Source organism: Polypterus senegalus, chromosome 8 (assembly GCF_016835505.1).
Source record: "Polypterus senegalus isolate Bchr_013 chromosome 8, ASM1683550v1, whole genome shotgun sequence".
NCBI lineage: Eukaryota > Metazoa > Chordata > Cladistia > Polypteriformes > Polypteridae > Polypterus > Polypterus senegalus.
The window spans coordinates 121261572-121283105 of record NC_053161.1 but is presented as its reverse complement, the minus strand read 5'-3'; the positions used below and the strand labels follow the sequence as shown (position 1 = coordinate 121283105).

At 34.4% G+C, this 21534-nt stretch overlaps 1 protein-coding gene across 9 annotated transcripts in view; it reads right to left on the bottom strand.

The window, feature by feature from the left end:
- nav3 (neuron navigator 3) overlaps positions 1-21534 on the bottom strand; it is a 544841-nt gene that overhangs the window by 36673 nt on the left and 486634 nt on the right. For 6 of the 9 annotated variants that reach the window (XM_039761717.1, XM_039761722.1, XM_039761718.1 and 3 more), the window contains 4 exons: positions 12823-12934; positions 11725-11846; positions 3508-3531; positions 2606-2778 (listed from right to left, as the gene is read on the bottom strand). In XM_039761717.1, the coding sequence (XP_039617651.1) occupies positions 2606-2778; positions 3508-3531; positions 11725-11846; positions 12823-12934 (431 nt within the window). The remainder of the gene's footprint in view (positions 1-2605; positions 2779-3507; positions 3532-11724; positions 11847-12822; positions 12935-21534) is intronic. The other 3 variants (XM_039761719.1, XM_039761723.1, XM_039761724.1) reach the window with 1 other exon arrangement.

The following is a 21534-nucleotide window of genomic DNA, read 5'->3' as shown; positions in this document are numbered from 1 at the left end:
ATGAAAATTGTAGCTATGTTTGTCATGGATTTCCAAATTGCAGAGTGACTTTAGGTCAGAAAACTATATGCATTTATACCTTCCAGTCTAACAGTTCATGCTTCTATCCAACTGTCTACCTACAATCAGATTATTCTATTATAACACCAGAGATACAGGTGAGCATTAAGAGAATTCTGTTAAACTGTTAGCTTATAGGGGGTAAAAAGTCTTTTCAAATTAAACAAGAACCAAGTGAATTTACCATTAACATTACAGTGATATACACATTTGCCAAATGAAACAATATGTATGAGAAGAGAGGTGTAAAGGGCACCACATCCAAAGCTTGTGATTCAAAATATTATAAAGACGATAAAATATGATTCAAAGATGATTTAAAACTTCTGCCAACTGATGTACTGATGAACAGTGTGGATAGGTGGGAGAGTTATGTTTTTAGGGAAGTTCTGAAAGACAGTATACTATTACATCTCTCTTTTGGCAGGAAATCACTAAAGAAAAGTTGTCTTAAAACATACTGGGCTTAATCTAAAATGATTAATGGTCAGAATTCTTACGAATTTGTTTATAAATAGGACATCTATCCATTCAATATCAAACCAGGGTAATCCTAACCTGGGTCATGGAGGCCAGAGTCTACCCCAATAGTATCTGGTGTAATGCTGGAAACAACTAGTAACACAAAAGATGCTAGTCATCAAACAACAAGAGGTGGAGATGTCTGATCCTCTATGGCCTTTGTAAAAGTCATTGACAGACCTTGTGTCAGTGACTTAGCATTTGATATACCATATAGAACACCTCTGGATTGAAAAAGCTATTTCAAAATAGACATTTTTCTATCAATCTACTGTATATTTATTGGCTCCCTCCTTCCCTTGTTCCTCTGTCTGAAACTACAATTTCCCTGTATAATTTGTCTAAACTTGTTAAGTGATGAAGACTCCTAAAAAGACTCCTGTTAAACATATAAATGTGTGTTACAAATAGACATAACCTGTTACAAGGGGAAAACCCACGGATGAAACTGAATAGCATCCAATGACTTACTGTACATTTAACCAAATAACTGAGTTAACATTTCTGTCTAATTGTAAATGTAAACATGCCATGCCAGAATATAACCACATCATTTTAACACATTGCATATCCACAGACAAAAAAGCTAAGCTAAACTCTATTTGCTGTTGTTATGATATATCAATCAATAAGCTTCAGTTACCTTGTACTACTGAGTTCCTGAATTGATAACAGCAATTTTAATTTCCTCACTGTAAAGACTTTTGTTCATTTTCTTTTTTCTCTCTCCCCATCTTTCCTTAGTTATTTTACTTTTTTTTTTCTAATACATAAGGAGAAATGGGTCACAGCAGCCCTTAATATTAAAAGTGCAAGGACTGGAGGAAATTGGATGAAGATGTTTTATGAACCCTACAAGCATATCAAAAATTTTGCCAAAAATCACTAGAAAATTTTTAGCGAGTTGTCCCCAGATGTGCATGCTCAGAAAATCATGTCTGGCACGCAAGACTACATGAAAGGCATTCAGCATTTTTTTACAACCCATTCATCCTTCCTTCCATCCATCATCCAAATCTGCTTATCCAAAGCAGGGCTGCAGGAAAGTTGGAGCCTTAATTCATTTCAGATTCGTGGGTGAGGAACCTGTCCTAGGAGCATTTAAAGCAAAGCAGAAACAACCTAAATGAGATGCCAGGCCATTATAGCTTACACATACACACACAATAACCCACTTACTTAAACTCGTATATTAACCTAATCTACATGTCTCTGGAATATGGGTGGAAAACCAAAACTACCTACAGAAAGATTAATTTTAACATGGGCATAATTTGAAAAGACAGAGATTTAAATCTAGCCACCTGCAGCTTTGAGGAAGTGGTATTAATCTCTGTGCCACCAGAGTCTTTCATCACTGTTAAATTTGTTTACAATGCATGCATCCACAACACAAACTGCATTTCCCAAGAAAAATGTAAGCACCAGTAAATTAAGAGTAAACTAAACAAGAATACTGGCACCACAAAGTCAATATATTTATCTGCAAACCAATAGAGCATGAAAGAGTAAAAACTAATAGTGTTCTATACTATCCAGTTTTAATGCTAAAAAAAGTAATACTGATTCCAGTAAGGGAAAAGAAAGCAATTGATAATCAGGTAATTAAAGACTGGAAAACAGTATTGACAGGCATCAATAGCCTTTTATTCAGGATGTATAAATTTTTATAAAAAAACACACACAAACAAAAGTACACTGGATGTGTCAGGAAATAACTGAGTGCTGAATAATTCGACTATACGTAATACATATAGCATTGAGCATACATTTTATTTACCCTTTTAGTTCAATTTAAGGATGTGGGGACATAAGATAGTAAACAATTATGGCTGATGGCCACATACTACCCTAGAATACCATTCTTGATAGTGAAGGAAAAATGTATGCAAGTCTTATTTGTTGTTTGAACAAAAGACATTTTCAATTAAACAGTAATATGTTTCTTTGAAAGAATATTTTTATTTGCTTTTAACCAAGTTTTTCCTTTAAAAAGTACAGTAAAATTTCTAAATAAACTTACTCAGATGCTGACTGAGATGGCATTATTGAAGAAACACTGGCCTGTTTTGCACCATGAGAAAGCTTTGGAGACGATGGCAGTGAAGAGTCTGTGAGCTCTTCAATATCCGAGTGGGGAGAAGGTGGTTTGGCTGACTTCTTTTTACTGAATGCTTGTTTGAATGAGCTTCTCAGCTAAAAAACAAAAATATAAAGAGGATATTACCATCACTAATGTTAGCAACACAGTCTGGTAATTAATTAGCCAAGCACTTTTACTGGGGTTAGTTATGCCACATTTGCCATCCAAACTTCAGCCTCAGGTCAGTAAAAGGAAAAGGAAGCATAAATATTGCACAAGACCAGTTGGGCAAGGAAATTTACCTTTAACTTATTGAATAGTATAATTGTAGTCATCTTAAAATGTCTTTTTAAAAAGCTCTATATGATGGATGTACCTTCCCATAAAAATAAAACATGCCCCAAGTTAGTTAAATGTAACGATTAATAAATGTACACAGAATGTCCTCTAGAAATAAAGGAAACATTCAAAAAAAATTTTTTTTTGTTGTTTTTGTTTTTTTAACAGAACACTTAACATGCACAGCATAAGGAAAGTAAGGGAAATAAGCATTCACTGGAAAAAAAAAGTTATTTTTAAACTATCTTGCCATTTATGATCTGAAACTGAAAAAAAAATAGAAACTAAAGAACACGGCTTGCACAAGGCGTTAAACCATTTGATTTATGGCTTACAGCGTGTGCTTCAGTTTCAAGAAGCTTTCAGTACCAGACTCCTCTAATTTTAAGTCGAGTGGTTTTACATGCTAAGCCTCTTCACATGGAAGAGAGCTGAAACCACTTAAAATTTATGAGGGTAATCCATCAGCCATCAACAATGCAAAACTTTCAAACAACACTGACCTGAGCTGGAATCGAATCAGCAACCTAAAGGTAAAACACACTTACCATTACAATTCTGTACTTGTTCAAAGTGTCTCTAAACTAGACACTGTTCATGTTGTTCTGTACCTAGGACTTTGTTTTGCAGAACTGTTATATTTCTTTAACATTCTCTAAAAATATATATGTTTTAAACATAATACTTAATAAAAGTTGACATTTTGGCAGTAAAATAATGCAGGCCAATATTTTATTATTTGTTTACATGAATGAAATCAAACAATCATATCTTTTAATACTTTCTGATCAACAAATGCTATAGCTGTTATATTGTTAGATTTAAGCACAGCCTTTGACACCATTGATCACTCCATTCATTTATACAGGCCTAAAAATTATATTTGGCTTTAAGGCACTGTCTTCACACAGTTTAGTTCTTACTAATGAAATCAATTTTAACACATACAGATTATAGAACTATGTCATCAAAGTCTGAAGTTAAACATGATGTGCCTTAGGTCTCAGATTTTGAGCCATTATTGTTGTCATCTCACATGCTGCCCATGGAAGTTACAATAAGAATATATGGCAATACTTTAGATTAGGTACTGAAGAAATGCATCTATTACTTATTAACTCTTTTGTAACAAAGCCTTAACAAAGGTTACTTTTGGTCTTCTTTATGCTTATAAAACATTACTAGATATGTTATTCATCTATGTACAGCTTGGTATATTGACATGATGGTAAAATGACTTGTTAATATGAAAGATACTAAATATGTAATATCAAGAGAAATGTGCTTCAGTTTAGCCACCTCAGACTACTCCAATTGGACGTTTTGATAGTTGGTCACCTTACTGCTGCTTTGTAAGTGTTATGAAGACCCAAAGAAGCTTCTGTTACTGTTTGTTACACGACAGTAAATGACTAATATTTTTTGCAGTACCTAAACTAAAATGTTACCAAATATATAATATCTCCTTTCAATTATAACATTCAGTTGTAACCAAATGGCATTTCTTGGAATGCATCCTTAATTCATTGTGTCAATGAGTTAAGGATTAGATGGGTGATAAGAAGTTGACTTTAAATAAAGAAAAAAAAAAGAGACTGCAATAGGGTCCTGTATCTTTTTAATTCAATTGTTCTAAACATTAGTTTTACAGAATCAGGGGTGCAATTCTCAAAAACAAGGAATCTTAGTGGTTTTTGAGCAACTACACGATGCATGTACAGTATGTAACGTACAAGTTACTTTCCATGCATTTCCCTTCTTAAGCAGCCACTTTACAAGTGATTGTAAACCTTGCCCCTGAAGTCACCTACAAAAAAGCATCACTAGAAAATTGAAAAACAGTTAATTGGCAATACTTTTGTTAGAAGGTGAGACTTTAATCCTCCCGTGGAGTCAAAAAAAAGTTGTTAAAGGTAGCATGAAGTAAGCATAACATTATCATTTGATACAATAACATAAAGTGTATAAACAATCACACGATTCTATTCTTCTAGATAACAGCAGAGTGTCGTGGCTTACTGAAGCATGCAGCGCCCTTTTGAACAGCGAGAAAAAATCAGGTATGTTCCCTGCATGAGCTTTATATACTCTCCCTGTATGAATTTCTATCAGGTGCTTATGTTTCCTTCTCCAGTCCAGAGATATACAGGTTAGGTGAAATGGTATTGTTAAATTAGCCCTATTCTGTGTGCACTCCCATGATTGACTGCTTTCCTGTCCAGTTGTTGTTCCTGTCTTGTGCCTGATGTTTGCTGGGATTGGTACCAGCTTTTGTGTCATCCTTTCCTGCGTAAGCGGGTTAAAAAAACTGGATGGATTAATGGTTGGAAATGATGCAATGAAGACAACAAGCCTGCATACCACAATTTATTTTACTCTCTTAAGGACACATAGTCACCATTGTACCAACCTAGCAGAAATATGCATATTAACAGTGTATCCTTAAATGAAGTAAATTCCATTATGTATTAAAAAAAATCCCACATTCTATCAGACCGTGTGTTTATTTCTCAAATATTTATATATGAAATAACCTATGTACAATACAATACAAAAAAAAAAAAAAACAAGTTCTCCGAAGCTACTGTGCCATATTCTGCAAAAAAAGTATTTTGTAATGGAAAAGTCACCTCTAAGAGGCTGGGTGTGAATGGATATCAGTTATAACTCACTGGTTTCATTTTATTAATATTTAAGTGCTGAGTTTGTAATGTGGTAGTCGAAGCCAGAAATGTAGGATCCAGTGGATGTTACTCTGGGTGGGCTTTCTTTGTTGCAGCCATACTCTATCTATAAACGTTATCAGCTCCAGTTCCTGTCCTTCCTTTTTCTTTCTTTCCGCTTCTCCATATAACCAAATGAAACACAGAAAATGTCTCTGTAAAAGTAAAGCTATTTGCAACCCTAGAACACTGATTTTTCAAAACTATGATCAGCTTATACATTTGTAATTATTAGCAGTATAATTTATTTAAATTATCTTAACAATTTATCCATAAAATGTAACTCAATAAATGCTTTATTGCATTTCATCATAAAAATCTCAGCATAATTGTTAGTATTCAAAATATTCACAGAACTGTTGTAATTTAAATTTAATGTATTCTGTATGCTAATCGCTGTCCATGTCTAAGGTCATTACAAGAGGAAGCCCATTTAGAAAGCATGTAGCAATTAACAACTAGGTCAGAGAGCATTTACAAAGAATTTAATGTACTTTAATGTATATAATGTATTAATGATTAGGTTTGAGAAACAAATTAAATTAACAATCGATCTTGTGATGGAGTTTACAATGTTCTTAGCATTACAATTCTTTCAGGAAATGCACCCCTCCATGTGATTTGTGATCTTTGAATTCAGTATATCTTTTACCACACAAATTGCAATATCTAAAACCCACTTTTTCAAATTTAAACATATAGAAGTATTAGAATATGGACCAAATATTGAGAATGTTGACAAATTAATTCAGGCAATTATTTCTAGTAGAACTGACTACTGCAATTCATTACATACATTATTCAAATAATTTTATTTGGAACTTTCGGTTAATTCAGAATGTTAAGGAATCATTGTCAAAGCTAGAATGCAAATACGTAACTCCTGTTTCAAAATCTTTATATTGGTTTCCAGTTAAGTTTAGGGCTGATTTCAAAATCCTTCTTCTTACATATAAAGCTTTAAGTGATCGAAGCCCCTCACTTATCTGAGTTAACAATCCTGTACAATCCTAAGATGCTGGTCTAATAAAGATTTCAAGCATTCATTAATAAAGCTGAAGTGTGAGATCAGATATTCAGCTACTGGGACAAAAAACTGTGGAATCATCTGCCTGCTTGTGTAAGACATGTTCTGTTTACATCTTTAACCTTGCATATCTTTGTTAATGCTGCTGATAGGCTATTCCTATTGCAAGTTTTTGTCATTTGGACAAAAATAAAAGTGTAACAGTAATCCTGAAGTGCTGCTGACCCTCTTCTATTCTGTTACTCTCCCCAGCATTCCACTCCTGCAAGTAGGAAGTGGCACAAGAGATACTGGGAGCCTTTCAACCCAACAACAAAATGACCCATTCCCTTAGGTCATCACAGCTATGAGTTTCTCTGAATTTTTAGTTTTCACTTTTTTACTTTATAAAGGTTTATAAAAAGTTTTTTTTTTCTTCAGACATTTTGATGACTAGCCCTTTTGTTTTTGTCTCCTCCATTGTCAACTGGTCACATCTTAATTATAACATTGATGATCTTATATTGTAATTATTTTTTAAGCAATTAGAATTGCCGTTTTACTGTGTATTCAATGTAATTTGTGCATTCATTCATGTAAGTGATTTATGGGTCAGTTATTTTTGGTAGTTCAGGATAGCTGGAAACTTGTGGCAGTGCTCTTATTCTGTACTCAGTGAAGAATGAATACCATTGTTGTTGGATAAAAACAAGGAATATTAGTATAAAATCAAATCATCACAAAAAATACTATGCATGTAGTATATGTTTACCAGTGTCAAAAAACATTCTTTTATATTGAAAGATGTTTTTAGGCTTGTGTGCTCTTGAGCAATGATGAATCCATAAGTTCTGAGCTTTCAGAACCAAACTCATGCCCCAGTATTATTATTATATCAAAAATCAAGAACAATCCCAGTGTGGCATAGTCAAAATCTACACATACAATTCACTAAGGGCACTCAAGACGCATGCAAGACAGAGAGCCACGTCTGCCAATTCTAACAGAGCCCCGCCCGCCAACTGTTAGACCATGGGATACGCACCACAGGGCCAGGCCGCCACTCACAGAGCCCCGCCCGCCGGCTCTAAGACCAATGGATATGCTCGACAGGGCCCCGCCCACCAACTCTAACCCTCCTCCCGTGTCATGGGAGACGCATGACAGAGCCCCACCCACCAACTGTAACCCTCCTCCCGCGTCCACCGTCGCTCTTGAGGCATGTGCACTGCCTGCTCATGTGCCCACACGCAACAACTCACCAAACACAGCCTCAGTCGCTTTTGTCTGTGCTACAGTCCACATGCACCTCTGAGCCACGTTGACTTTTCATTGTTCTTTTCAGTTCTGGCTGTTTTTCTATATATATAATCGACCAAGTCGCCCGACCATGGAGTACGCACGACAGAGCCCCGACTGCCCACTCTAACCCTCCTCCTGCATCATGGGGAACACATGACAGAGCCCTGCCACCATTCACTAAGGGCACGCAAGACGCACGCAAGACAGAGAGCCACGCCCGCCAACTCACAGAACCCCCCCTGCCAACTCTAACAGAGCCCTGCCCGCCAACTGTAAGACCATGGGATACACACGACAAGGCCAGGACCGCCAACTCTCAGAGCCCCACCCGCCAACTCTCTGTAATGGCACTAGACTTTCTGTTACCAGCATTCACCGCAATGTACTGGAGTGTAAGACTATCACAGCTGCTACCTCACAAACTGTCCTTATTCTCTGGATTTCCATGACCCCATCAGATTCAAATTTGTCTTATTTTTACATGCAGACAATTTGATGTTAATGAATATTATTCCATAGACTGTAGTCAATTTAAACAAATATCTAAGGAGGATATGAAAAGAACATTTTAATGCTTCTAGTTTATTCTTCACTTTTGACTCACTGTGCATATCACTCATCCTGTCAAGCTACATGCCTAAAGGCCACAGTGTACATATAAAATAAGTTCCACAAGAAAACACATTAAGATGATGACCAACAGGCTTTTAACAAAAAAATAAAGTATTTGTTTGTTCAAAAATTCTATATCTGAAAAACTAACTATTACGCATAAGAGGTGGTTGCTCTTAGCAATTTTGTCATGTCTAACTCATTGAATTCAGACCAAGGTTGCCCTTTTGAGCCTATCCCGGCTAGCATAGGGTGCAAAGTAGGAACAAACACTGGACTGGGTGCCAGTACATCACACAGCAAAAACACACACACACAAACCCACACTAGGGCCAATTTAGTGACACCAGTGCACCTAACCTGCATTTCACTGGACAGTGTAAAAAATTCACATGACAGGGGGAGAACATGCAGACTCCATGCAGTGAGGGCCTGGGGTGCAAGCATGGGTCTCCTTACTGCTAAGCAGCAGCGCTACCACTGCCCAACCATGCCACCCTTTAGTTATTTTTAAAATAGAATACTAATGGAAACACAGAATAAGTTGCTCAGTTAAATAAATACCAGATTACATTTATAAAATATAATAATTTACAAACAGAAGAATTTAGAAACCTGATTACCCCTAATTGGGTTCATTATAAGCTTATTAAATATATTTTAGATTATGTCATTATTTATGAATAGTTTACCTGGGTTTACCTTCTATATGTGTTTTTCTAGGAAGGGGTTCTCATGAGAAGTCTTAATTTCATATGTAGGATAACTACCAATATCTTACTTAAAAATGTTCATTTTTCTTTAAATATGAGTTAGGAACTGGGCAGATTCTTGTCATTATACAAATACTGAATGATTTAAGAGGCATGCAACCCATAGCTGAATATTTATTACTGGGTGTAATTCAATATACTTCAGTTGGATTCACAAATGCTTTACAAGGGAACAAGCGTGTCCTCCTCCAACCTGCTTGCCTCAGCATATCACTTATCTTTCAGAAGTCAAGGTGAAATGTACGAGGAGAGAAGTGCCATGATTATTTATTGTTGGACATTATTTGGAGTGTAGTTTAAACTATGCAGCCAGTATAAATCTAGCAAAATGTTTACTAAAATAGTAAAGCACATCAGTAGGAGCTTTAAAACTTCCTGTAAAGTTTTAAGTGATGATAACTATAAAATAACTTTAGCACTATCTTAAAGAAAACCCCTGATAACTGCAAGGACAGCTCAAGATTTCTTCTTCTTCAAGATCTCTGTGTGAAGTTTGTGTACTTCCTACAACTCTCTAAGGAAAAACTTTTTCTTCTTTTAGAAAATATGCAAAACATGAGTTTTGCAACTTGGGTGTAGTTTTTCATTGTGAGCATTAACAATATACGGTGTCATCATTATCAGCATTTCAGGTACTTTAGATTGATTTGAAATATAAATTGCCTGTACCAATTACTATAAATACAGTAGTATTGGTGTTTATTAGGTGTTATTCCAGATGTAGACTCCCTAGTGCAATAAATAGCCTGAAAATAACATGTATTGATTTAAGTCCAACACTTTTTATGACATAAGGTGCAGTTTTATTTGCTTTTTTGATTGATTCCCTGCATTGTTTGAAGAATGAGACTGTAGTGTCAACATAAATTCCAGAATCATTTTCAGGGTTTTCTTCCTGTATGCCAGTGTTACCAACCTTGTATCTGTGTGTGATATTAATTTTTACCAGCAAATCAATTGATCAATATCTCCACTGAAGAATATTTATTGGTATCTTGATTTGTTTACTAATGTACAATATAATATTGCAGAATTGTCCTTTTCTAATTACCACACAAGGCTCAAATCAATTTGTTCAGTCTGAGGTTCATCATTCATTGTAAACAAACAAGAATGAGGAAAAAACAGAATTCTTAGTTTAACTTACCAACTGCATAAGAAATTAAGCAGCTTGTTAGGGTTCATTGTTATGTTATTATTTACATGTGAAGCATTTCCATTCATCCCTTTTTTAAAACTTTGTCTACCTCATAGAAGAATAATATGGGAGCTTTTTTCCGGCAAATCCAGGTTGTTTATGAACACACCGTGTATAGGTTAATTTATATATTGTAGTGAACCTAACTGCATGTTTTTAAATGCCTCCCATTTTATACTGTGGGAGGAAATCTGAGTAGCTGCAAGAAGCTTCTGGGAGCACAAGAAGAAAGTTAAAGCTGGGCACAAGTGGCACTTATCTGACAACTGAACATAAGGGTACAATTACTATGATGGCACAATATTAATCACAATCCTGGCACCTACTTGTAACTTATCAAAACTGGAAATTAACTGAACAGACTAAATCCAAAAAATATGTATGTTGTGGCATTGTACTTGAATATACAAATATTATAAAAGAACTACGTGGGAAGTTACAAGTGTTGTTGTGCCATCATCATATTTGCACTGAGAGTGACAGAGGCTTCACAGGTTAATGGAATGCTGTAGTAGTTTAGAACACTCATCACTCTTTTTGCCACTTGGTAGTTTGGACTGGGGAGCAAAGGGTCACTAGTTAGATTCCAGAAGGTGGGAGCCTGTAGTGAGAGTTCCACATATCTATTACACTAATGGCAGAAATGGACTGGCATTCAGTACTAAAAAAGACGGAGAATGACAAATCATTAAATTCAGATCACTTTCTTAATTCAGCTATTTTTATTAGGGTAAAGATAATTTGAGGATGCATTAATCAATCCGTTACTTCGATTACTATTGTTATTCTATTTTTATTAGGGTAAAGATAATTTGATGATGCTCTTATTTCATGGCATTATCAAAAAATGTAATTCTGAAAATGCAATGCATTAAACATTTAAATCCTTCAGGTTATTTTATTTGGTTGATAGTTCTGATATTCTTCAACTGCTTCAGATACTAATTCTTACAAATTATATATATAATACTATGTTTATTGTATTTAGAAGAACACACAGGTCATGTACAAAATTATTAAATTCAATAGCATTAGGGTTATGAGAAAATGACAGTCAATTGTTTAAGTTTGATCAAGAACAATTCATTTGTGTGTTTGGCTCTTACCCAGCTCTTTTTCTTCTTCTTCTTAGCATCTGCATCAGTTGCACTACCAATGCTCGAGTGACTGGTAGCACTGTTGATACTGGACACGCTATCTGATGAGTGCTGCCGTCTGATTTGGAGATCTGAGTGAAAAATAATGAATAATACTCACATTGTTTTAGTGTGCAGAATGTAAAAAATAATTGAACTAAACTGATGTTTACAGAATGTCCCTGTGTAGAACTTAAAATTAAAATACATGAACCTATACATAAACCAAACATAAGCCTCTTTACAGTTCAAATAAGACTACAGTACAATGAAACAAATTAAAAAATGCAGTTTTGGCACAACCTGGAAGGAACTTGGAAAAGACCCAGCATCAACAGTAACAGAATACTGCAACATGAAAACAGAGGGGTAAAATTGCACATAGCGAACCTACACAAACTGTAGTACAGTAAAAATGATAAACATGTTGCTGCAGTAGCTCTACTTGAACATTTGGAAGCACAAGTAAGACAACTACTGAAGAGATTAACATCTCAGGATACCCCTGGATCTGTTTGTCTCTCTTATCAAGACGGAACTGGAAGCCAATAGCTGTATACATGCATCAGAAGGAAATCTGGAAATCCTCTTGAGTACAGCCACATTCAAGAAGGACACAATGGCTATTGAAGAGCCAATCCTCCTCAAGTGAGAGTACATAGTTAACCACTCTAGTGTAAAGTGACAGTTTCCTAGAAAGACTTATAAACTCCAGGTAGTGGCATTAACTGTTATAAATGAAACCTCCATTTAGATCACCATGACCTAGTAATCATTTCAGCTACTGCTAAAACACTTTAAATAAATGTACCCATCATGACTAGAATTATACATTATCTGTCAATAGCTTTGCCACAAAACTCCAAGTGGTTAGAAGAGCTATTTCTGAAATAATAGTTCTACATGAAGGAGTGGCAAGGTGATCCTAAATGTAAAGGTTATACTTAAAGTAGCCCTTCTTATTAGTCTAGGGAAATGTCATTAAAAATGATTTTAGTTATTTACATTTTTACAAAAAGTTCTATGTACCTACTTGCAGAATTTAAGTGTTTGAAGAGCTTCTGTTACCTTTATGTATATGGTCAGGCCCATTGAGTGCTACTTGGATAGCTGCTTGTGCACTGGTGTTCTGCATCTTCAGTGCTTCAATCGTTTCTCTGAGCTCTGCAAGTTCAGATTCCTTGGGAGAAAAATAAATCATTAGCTCTTCACTTTAAAAGCAACACACCTTTGCTGATTGTTTTAAAATGTGTTTACTTCCAGGAAAATGAATATAGTATAAATACCAGTTACCATTCAGAACTAGGAACAATTCCTAAACAGGATATCTTGGTTCATGGTGGGCTGCACTTTAGGTTCTGACTAACCCATTTTTATTAAAGGGCAAAAAATAAAATCCTTTTCTTTTTTAGTTAAACATAGGCATTTCTTTTTTTTCTGTTCACATTCTTCCTGACATACCAGGAAGACTTATTATAGGCTATATTTTTCAATGCACAAAGAAATTAAATTCCTAGCATCTCATATTGTAGCATTATGACATTCAAGTGGTTTGCAGATTAGACAACTAATCTTTAGCATATGACATCAAGGTCTGTTTGCACTAAATCTTATTTTAGGGTAGAAAGGAATTATGCAGAATTATTGTATGGAGATACTTTGTACAAAAATCCGATAATAAAAAAGGAATATAAATCTTTTTCAAAACAGAAAGTAATAAAGAGATAATTCAGAGTTGGGGAGAAGGAGAATTTAAAAGGTAAAATAAGATTGTGTAATAAAAGAATTCTGACTGAATTCCTATTCTAAAATTGTACCCATTTAGTAGTAGCTCAACACAGCTAATATTATAACTATATTACTATAGTATGTTTTAGCATTAAAACTTTTATATTTGAATATTTAAAAAAAAATCTTTAATATGAGTCATTAACACCCTTTCATTCATCCATCCATTCTTCTATTAATTTATTTCAGTATAACAGCTTAAGATACATTTATATGTGCAAAAAAAAAAATGAGTTTAGAAAGTCTCTTTGGTGCTAATTTTAAAACAGTACTAGGAAACATTTGTGTTAATTCTTTATTATGTTTCTATTGTTAAATACACTAGAAAGGTTACTTTTTAAACTGTTTTTGAAGAATAAATATATTTTTAGTTCCTTCCTTTATTGCTCATACCCTGCAGTCATATATACAGTATATAAATGAGATGAAAAATGTGTGTTCATACTAAATGAAAAAATTCATAATGTTTTCTTACTTATTTTACAGTAAAACATTTAAGCTTATTAATAAAGTGACAGGAAAAAAACAAATACTATAAATGAAACTGTGGCACGTGTATGTATGACATCCCACATTTTCTGGTATAATTATATGCTTCATGGAGTAGGAACCAGCCTAATGATGGCACGAAAATCCCACAGTTTCTGCATTGAGGAATCACTCAGATTGATGGTTCATCCAGTTTGACACTATAGTCATGGGGACAGCATGGTTGGGACACGTTCTTCAGACACTGGTTATTACAAGTGGTGAGATCTACCACTCAGCTAAACAGGCAGATGCCAATCTAGATGCTTTAATTGAGCTTATTGTGCAATTGCATGTGTTGCTCTTTATATTCATCAACATGTGCAAACAAAACCACAAAATGATTTGAAAATTGTGACAAGGTAGGCTCTGGAGCGTGCTTCTGTGTTACTGGCTGGTATAAGTAATGGATGTCATTAGATGAAAATTAATTAAAATTCACATGAAAAGGAAAGATTTGAGTTTTATATGTACATTCCTATCTATGGAACTGCTGTAAACCAAAACCTGCCTGTAAATGAAGGTGAATTTTAGCTCTTCTTAAACTGTTTAAAAATGGGTTCCCATCTCCTGTAGGTGCCTACTTTTGAGATTACCTAACCAAAATATTTCCCATCAATACAGCATGTCCTGCATGCCTGTACTTGAATGATTAATCCATCATATCATACTTTATCTAAAATGTTGTGACGGTAAAGATAAATATTATACTAGTTGCAACTACTATAAAATGTATCAGTTTACAGTCAGATTGTGCAAATCTGCAACCTATCACAGAAGCAAAAAAAGGAAAAGCTAATGACTTTCCTTTAACATAAGTGCAGTCCATGATACACAACACTCAAACGCACAAAACTAGTTTAAAGTTGCCAGACAAGCAAAGAGCTTGTTTTTGGACTGTGGCATGAAAGTCACATAAATATATAGGGAAAATACAAGCTTAAAAAGGACAGTAGCCAGGAATTATTTTTTTCTTTTTTAAAACAAGGGCTATGGAACATTGTAACTATGAACTGATTTGGAAATGAAAAAGGCCTTTTCATTTTAATAAACCATGGCAATTGATCTGGCTTAAAAAAGCAGAATCAACTAACCATTACTGCATACCGTATGTGGACCACAAGCTACAAAAATAAACACAAGCAAAATTGGCCATGAACATTCAGAAAATACTAAACAATGTTTAATATTGCATGATCTTCTGTCAAAAGTTAACAACTTTTTTTCTCTTAGCTATAACTGAAATAAAAATCCATTTTCTGTTTTCTTTAACTATTTGTGAATCTGTACATATCTTGCTGTTATTAAAATGACAGGAAAATAGTTTTGGTTGCCTTATTTTCAAAGACCCAAATTATCTTAACTTTGTGCCACATGTATTTTTTTCCAATAGTTATTTACTTAATGCTTACTGAGGTATTACTTTCTGGAGACGTTGTATTTACAGACTGCAATTTATAATATACCTATTTAGGTGGGAATTTATGGTTTGTGTAACTTGGGTTACTTCTCTCATTATATCAGTACATTCACTGGGCATGGCCTATGATAACTTTTATAATACATAAGATATATAAGAAAGAAAAGTTTTATTTAAAATATACCTAGTTTATAACTAAAAGATCCAGTGCCATGACAATGATACTAGTGTTAACTTATTGTTTCAGAAAGCTGCAGTTTATTTCTTTGAAATCAAACAAATTCTAAATATGCATAAATATTTAAAAACATCAGAGAAGCTCATATCTAGTACTCATATGTGTATCCAGTATCTTGAATTCACCTTAAATTAAATAAGTCCTCGATATTGTGAACATCTAACTTACCCTCTGATAGTTTATGAAGACCTTTAAAATATATAAAGCAAAAGCAAACCAAGCAATGCAAGGGAGAATAATATGGTCAAATTACAATATGGAAAACAAAGTAAAATATCCATCCATCCATCCATCCTCTTCCGCTTATCCGAGGTCGGGTTGCGGGGGCAGCAGCTTGAGCAGAGATGCCCAGACTTCCCTCTCCGACGGCCACTTGTTCTAGCTCTTCCGGGGGAATCCCGAGGCGTTCCAAGGCCGGGGTCTTCCCCGGGGCCTCCTCCCGGTTGGACGTGCCCGGAACACCTCACCAGGGAGGTGTCCAGGAGGCATCCTGATCAGATGCCCGAGCCACCTCATCTGATTCCTCTCGATGTGGAGGAGCAGCGGCTCTACTCTGAGCCCCTCCCGGATGACTGAGCTTCTCACCCTATCTTTAAGGGAAAGCCCAGACACTCTGTAGAGGAAACTCATTTCAGCCACTTGTATTCGTGGTCTCTTATTTCGGTCACTACCCATAGCTCATGACCATAGGTGAGGGTAGGAGCGTAGATCGACTGGTAAATTGAGAGCTTTGCCTTGTAGCTCAGCTCCTTTTTCACCATGACAGACTGATGTAGAACCCGCATCACTGCATACGCCGCACACAAAGTAAAATAGTTCAGCTTCAATTTTTTTCTCAATATTTTGCCATTAGTGAAGATTTTCCCAATATTTAATTCCTTCTTAGATGGCTGCTGTCTGAAGAATGTTGAATAATTAATATAATGCACTTGCATTAAATAATGCACAGATTTTATCTGCAAAGCATTTCATTTGCAATGGACATGAGAATGGGGCACATAATACATCACTGTATTAATCCAGAATATTGAAATAAAATCAAATGGTATATGTTTAAATTGTCTACTTAATATAGATTCTGGTTAGAAAGGTTGATAGCATGCATTTGACCATAAAGTATTGTGAAAAAGCACACTGTATCTGTCATTATTGGATAAGGCCTTGTCGCGTCTGTTCTATGAGAGAAAATTTTAGCTTCACAGTTTTAGTCTTATGTTGATCAGTGAGGCAAATATGATATTATTTATCATGATTTTCAAAAGGATTTTGGTAAGGTACCACATGAAAGTTTTGTGATCAACCTAAACAAAGTGTGAGTTCAAGGTGCAGCATATGGATTATAAACTGGCATAAACATAGGGTGCGAGGGGATATGGAAAAGGAGGGTTTTCAAAATTAGGTGATTTTAAAAGTGGTATCTTTCAAGGATCAGTGCTAGGCCAGTGTTATTTTAATGTATTGTACACTGTGTAAACAATTTTGATAAGATTAAAAATAACAAGTTCGCAAAATGTGTGGATAACACCAAGCTTAGTTGCATGGCAGGTAATCTAGAATCTACAGGACATTTGCAGATGGGCCTGGACATAATTCAGAAAATTTGTGACAGAATAAAATTTTTTTAAGTAAATTTGAAGAATTGCAGATAGAAATAAAAATATTAGGTGTGAATATAGAATAACTGGGATAAAACTTGATAGTAGACCTTATAAATAGAACTTTGGAGTTTAAGCAGATTCCTCAATATTTTAATCTACACAGACATAATTAAAAAACTAACAGAATGTATAGACGTTTAAGCACAATGAATCGAGTACAATTTAAGGGAGGTTATTCTCACACTATAGTGCACTTGTGAGGTTTTGGTCTTCATATTACAAAAAAACATATACTGTAGGTGCACTAATGAGAGGTCCAGAGAAGAGTGACAAAGTTAATTCCTAGACTATAGGGTATGAGCCACGAGGAATGACTAAAGGAGATTTCTTTTGTTTGAAAAAATAAAGGTTATGTGGTGACATGATCCAACTAATTCAAGATTATTAAGTGTGTGCCATACTACATCTAATTAAAAGATAAAAGTAAAGTTTCCTCACACGGTGAAACATATACATAGAATAATTTACCAAGTACTTTGGTAAATAGTATTACTTTGACAGGCTTTTTTTTGGCTAAGTGGCTTGTTCTCATGAAAACTGTTAATAATATTCTGATGTTTAAAATACTATGCTATATATAAGGTTTAAGCTTAGTCCCAGTCATAGCAAAGAAACAGACTGAATTTGTATTGTTACTATAAGGTTCATCATAAACCCAGCAATGGTCAACATTCAAAGTTTTCAAATGGTGGAAAATAACATACAGTAGAGTTGTGTGTGAAAAAACAAGCACACAAAATATACAAAATATGCTACTAAACCAGACAGATTCTAGCAATAAATTAATAAAATAGGTTCCTGTCCAGTTGGACTATAGGTACTGGGATTGGGTGGTTTACTTATCAAATTGTTTTCATTATGTGGAAATGTATTTATGGTTAAAATACTCCATCAACATTTTTTTTAAATTTAGACACAGTCTCCCACACTATTTAATACAAGGACCAACACTCTTTTTCTATGTTGCAATTAGGAGATAACCAATTATGTATATTTTTCTTCTGGAAGGTTTCATTGATGGGTAAACCCCCTTCTGGTTATCTTAAACAAAAGCTGAATTGTGAAATAAGAGCCTCTGTAGTGTCCCATTGTGTTCGCATTCTACTGTAAATGAATATATAATTGTCTCAGTTTCAACAGCTTTCCAACTGATAAAACATAGTACAGAAAATGGATCCAAGCTATCAAAAGACCAAATATTTTACATGTCATGGCAGCCTTTATGTTTGTAGCGGACACTTAAATCTGATGAGTATAAGCAGTTTGCAGGCTGTGTTAAGACTGAGCCAATTTCTTTTTATCTAAAACAGTTTACTGTGGTATTGCCAAGGGAATCAGCTTTTGAACGACAGTACTTGTCTTGGAGTTAATGTGCTATTGGAAAACAGTAAAGCAAATCCCTTCTTGACAGAACACAACTAAGCAATGACACCTACTCCTGGTCAGTATATACAAATTAACTGCAATATGATTAAATTACATTTTTTTTTTGACTAACATTATAAACAATAACTTTAAATGCTGTGTGTCTGCACATTTCACTTTCCTTAACTCACAAACAGTAAACACAAAAACATTTTTTAAAACAATTTAAAAATGGATGGTTGCTAGGTGAACATAGATCTAATATGGAGCGAGCTAATGTTAAATATAAAAAAACAAAAAAAAAAAAACAAAACAGGTTATTAGCATAAGAAAGTTAATATATTTATCTTGGTAATTGTCAAGGAATTCCGCCATGAAAATTTTAGAGCTCTTGTCAGATTTACATTCTTTTATTGTGTAGTTTTTTTGTTAAACAATATTTCTTACATTTCAAAAATCTATTATTGGAAGTGAAAGTAGTGAACTGGAATAAACAAGATCTACCGCAGGATAACTTACTGTAAGTTGATTTACCTGTAGATGCGTCACTTCCGAAAGTTGTGAAAGGGGATAATTGGAAGTATAACACAAGTTTTAATTTTATTACACACGTAATAGTCTAGTTTATTAATGAAGTATTGTGCCGTTAATTATTCGAGTCATCTAGGTAACCAGTGCATAAGTGGTATTTTTTAACCTTACATAAGCAAACATATGTTGTGAGAGTCACAAACCAAGTCAACCTGTAGTTATTCAGCTAAATCCATTTGTAGTTAAGGTCTTATGTTTTATATCGACCTATACCTTTGTTGGCACTTTAAACTATTTAAATTCTTCTTTCTCAGCCTTATGATTAGAAATAATTTTGGTAGTGTCTAACGATGCATGACAGAGGAATTGTTTCATATTTCTCATTTCAACAATTGTTTATTTAATACTTCTCAGGCTGCTCAAATCATTCTGCACTAATCACAACACCTTTAATGTGTAGGCTAGATTTGCAAGCCAAGACATTTAGTGGACTTTAAAACTACTGGAATTATTAAAGTCTTTGCAGTATTTGAATCAATAATAGTGAATTAAGAAAAAGAAAAAACTCTACCAGCTCTTAACAGCTGAAAGATTTTTGCTCTTCCTTTACATTTTAGAGCCCACTTTATTTAATGAAGACACAGATGAGGATTGAAGGTATCACTTTGAAACCTCATTTTTTTATATCCTTCTGCTTGTCTTTTTTAATCTTGTTACTAATATAATACTAAAGTGTCTTTAAAATTCTATTTATTTGTCCTTGTAGTACATGCTCCAGAAAATCTATTTGAATCAAAAGTATAATATTTAATTTTAATTAAAAAACAGGTTACCCACTATTGCCTTCTTGACGGAAATCTCCCTCAAGAATCTTTTTCCATTTAATTTGATATTGATTAAAGCTGTCAAAGTTCATACACTTCAGCAATAAGATGGCAGAATCAGAGACAGAACAAAATCACATATGATGTTAAGTGAAACTGACATAGGACTTTGCTTGACTTGCCTTTATAACTTTACCTTCAAAGCACAGCTCTTCCTCACTAGGATAGTGAATATCTTTTTATAAAGTGTATTTATTTTTTTATAAACTGTAGCCTCATGTAAGCATGATTTTATAAACTATAAACACTACATTCCACATTTCCTTAGTAGGTCATTGCACTGTCTAAAACTGTTTTATGTTTGTTCTGCCTCTCTGAAAAGTCTTAGTAGATCATTATTTTGGCAATGGGCTGTTTCCATTTCCAGGATTGGTTCCTGCTTTGAATACAGAAGATCCTAAAAACAAGGTTGACAACATTTAAACACATAATGGCTGATTTTATTGTCTTACGCTTAAAAACACACATGTATGCAGACAAAAGTCATAATGTATAGTCAAGTCCGCTTGCACTAAAAAGCCAAGACAAATCTGGAACACATAAGAAGTTCTAGACATAAACAAATAAAATCACTGTATACTGTATAAAGCAGTGACTAACAGCAAAGCAAATATGAGAATCGATTCATTTTTAACTAGAGATTACTGAGGCGCAAATCAATCTTGATTGCCCACAGTAAAAATGTACAAGCAACTTTAAAGTGGTTCTCTAATGTCACAGCAATATTCTTGCTAGAAAAGGCATTCATACAGGCATTGATAGAAAAGTCTCCTAAGCTATTATACATCTGGTCACCGTAATAATATACAATGTAAAAAAAGGTTTCTGGAGTCCTTGCCATGGTTATTTTCTGTATTGTGCTCATTGCTGTCAGGATATACTCTGGCATACCAAAAGCTTAATGCTGATTAAGTTAAAAATGCTGTGGTGGGCTTTCACCCTTCCAGGGGTTTGTTTCCTGCCTTCCAGCCTATGTTGGCTGGGATTGGCTCCAGCAGACCCTGTAGTTAGGATATAGCGGGTTGGATAATGGATGGATGGATGGAAGTTAAAAATGTTATTGGAAAGTATTTTTTTTTGTCTAGATATAAAATGAGTTTTGTGGTATATATTTTGTCAAAGAATTGATGCCTAACCATTCACTATACCATATTTTGTTTCAGATAAGGCTTTGTAGATACTTAATTAACTATCACATTCTATGTCTAAGTTGAACTAAATATAATAATAGTATCAGTATTGTAAAATGTATAATATAATAATATAATATAATAGTATCAGTATTGTAAAATGTATAATATAATAATATAATATAATCTATACTACTAAAAGGCAAAGCCCTCACTGACTGACTGACTGACTGACTCA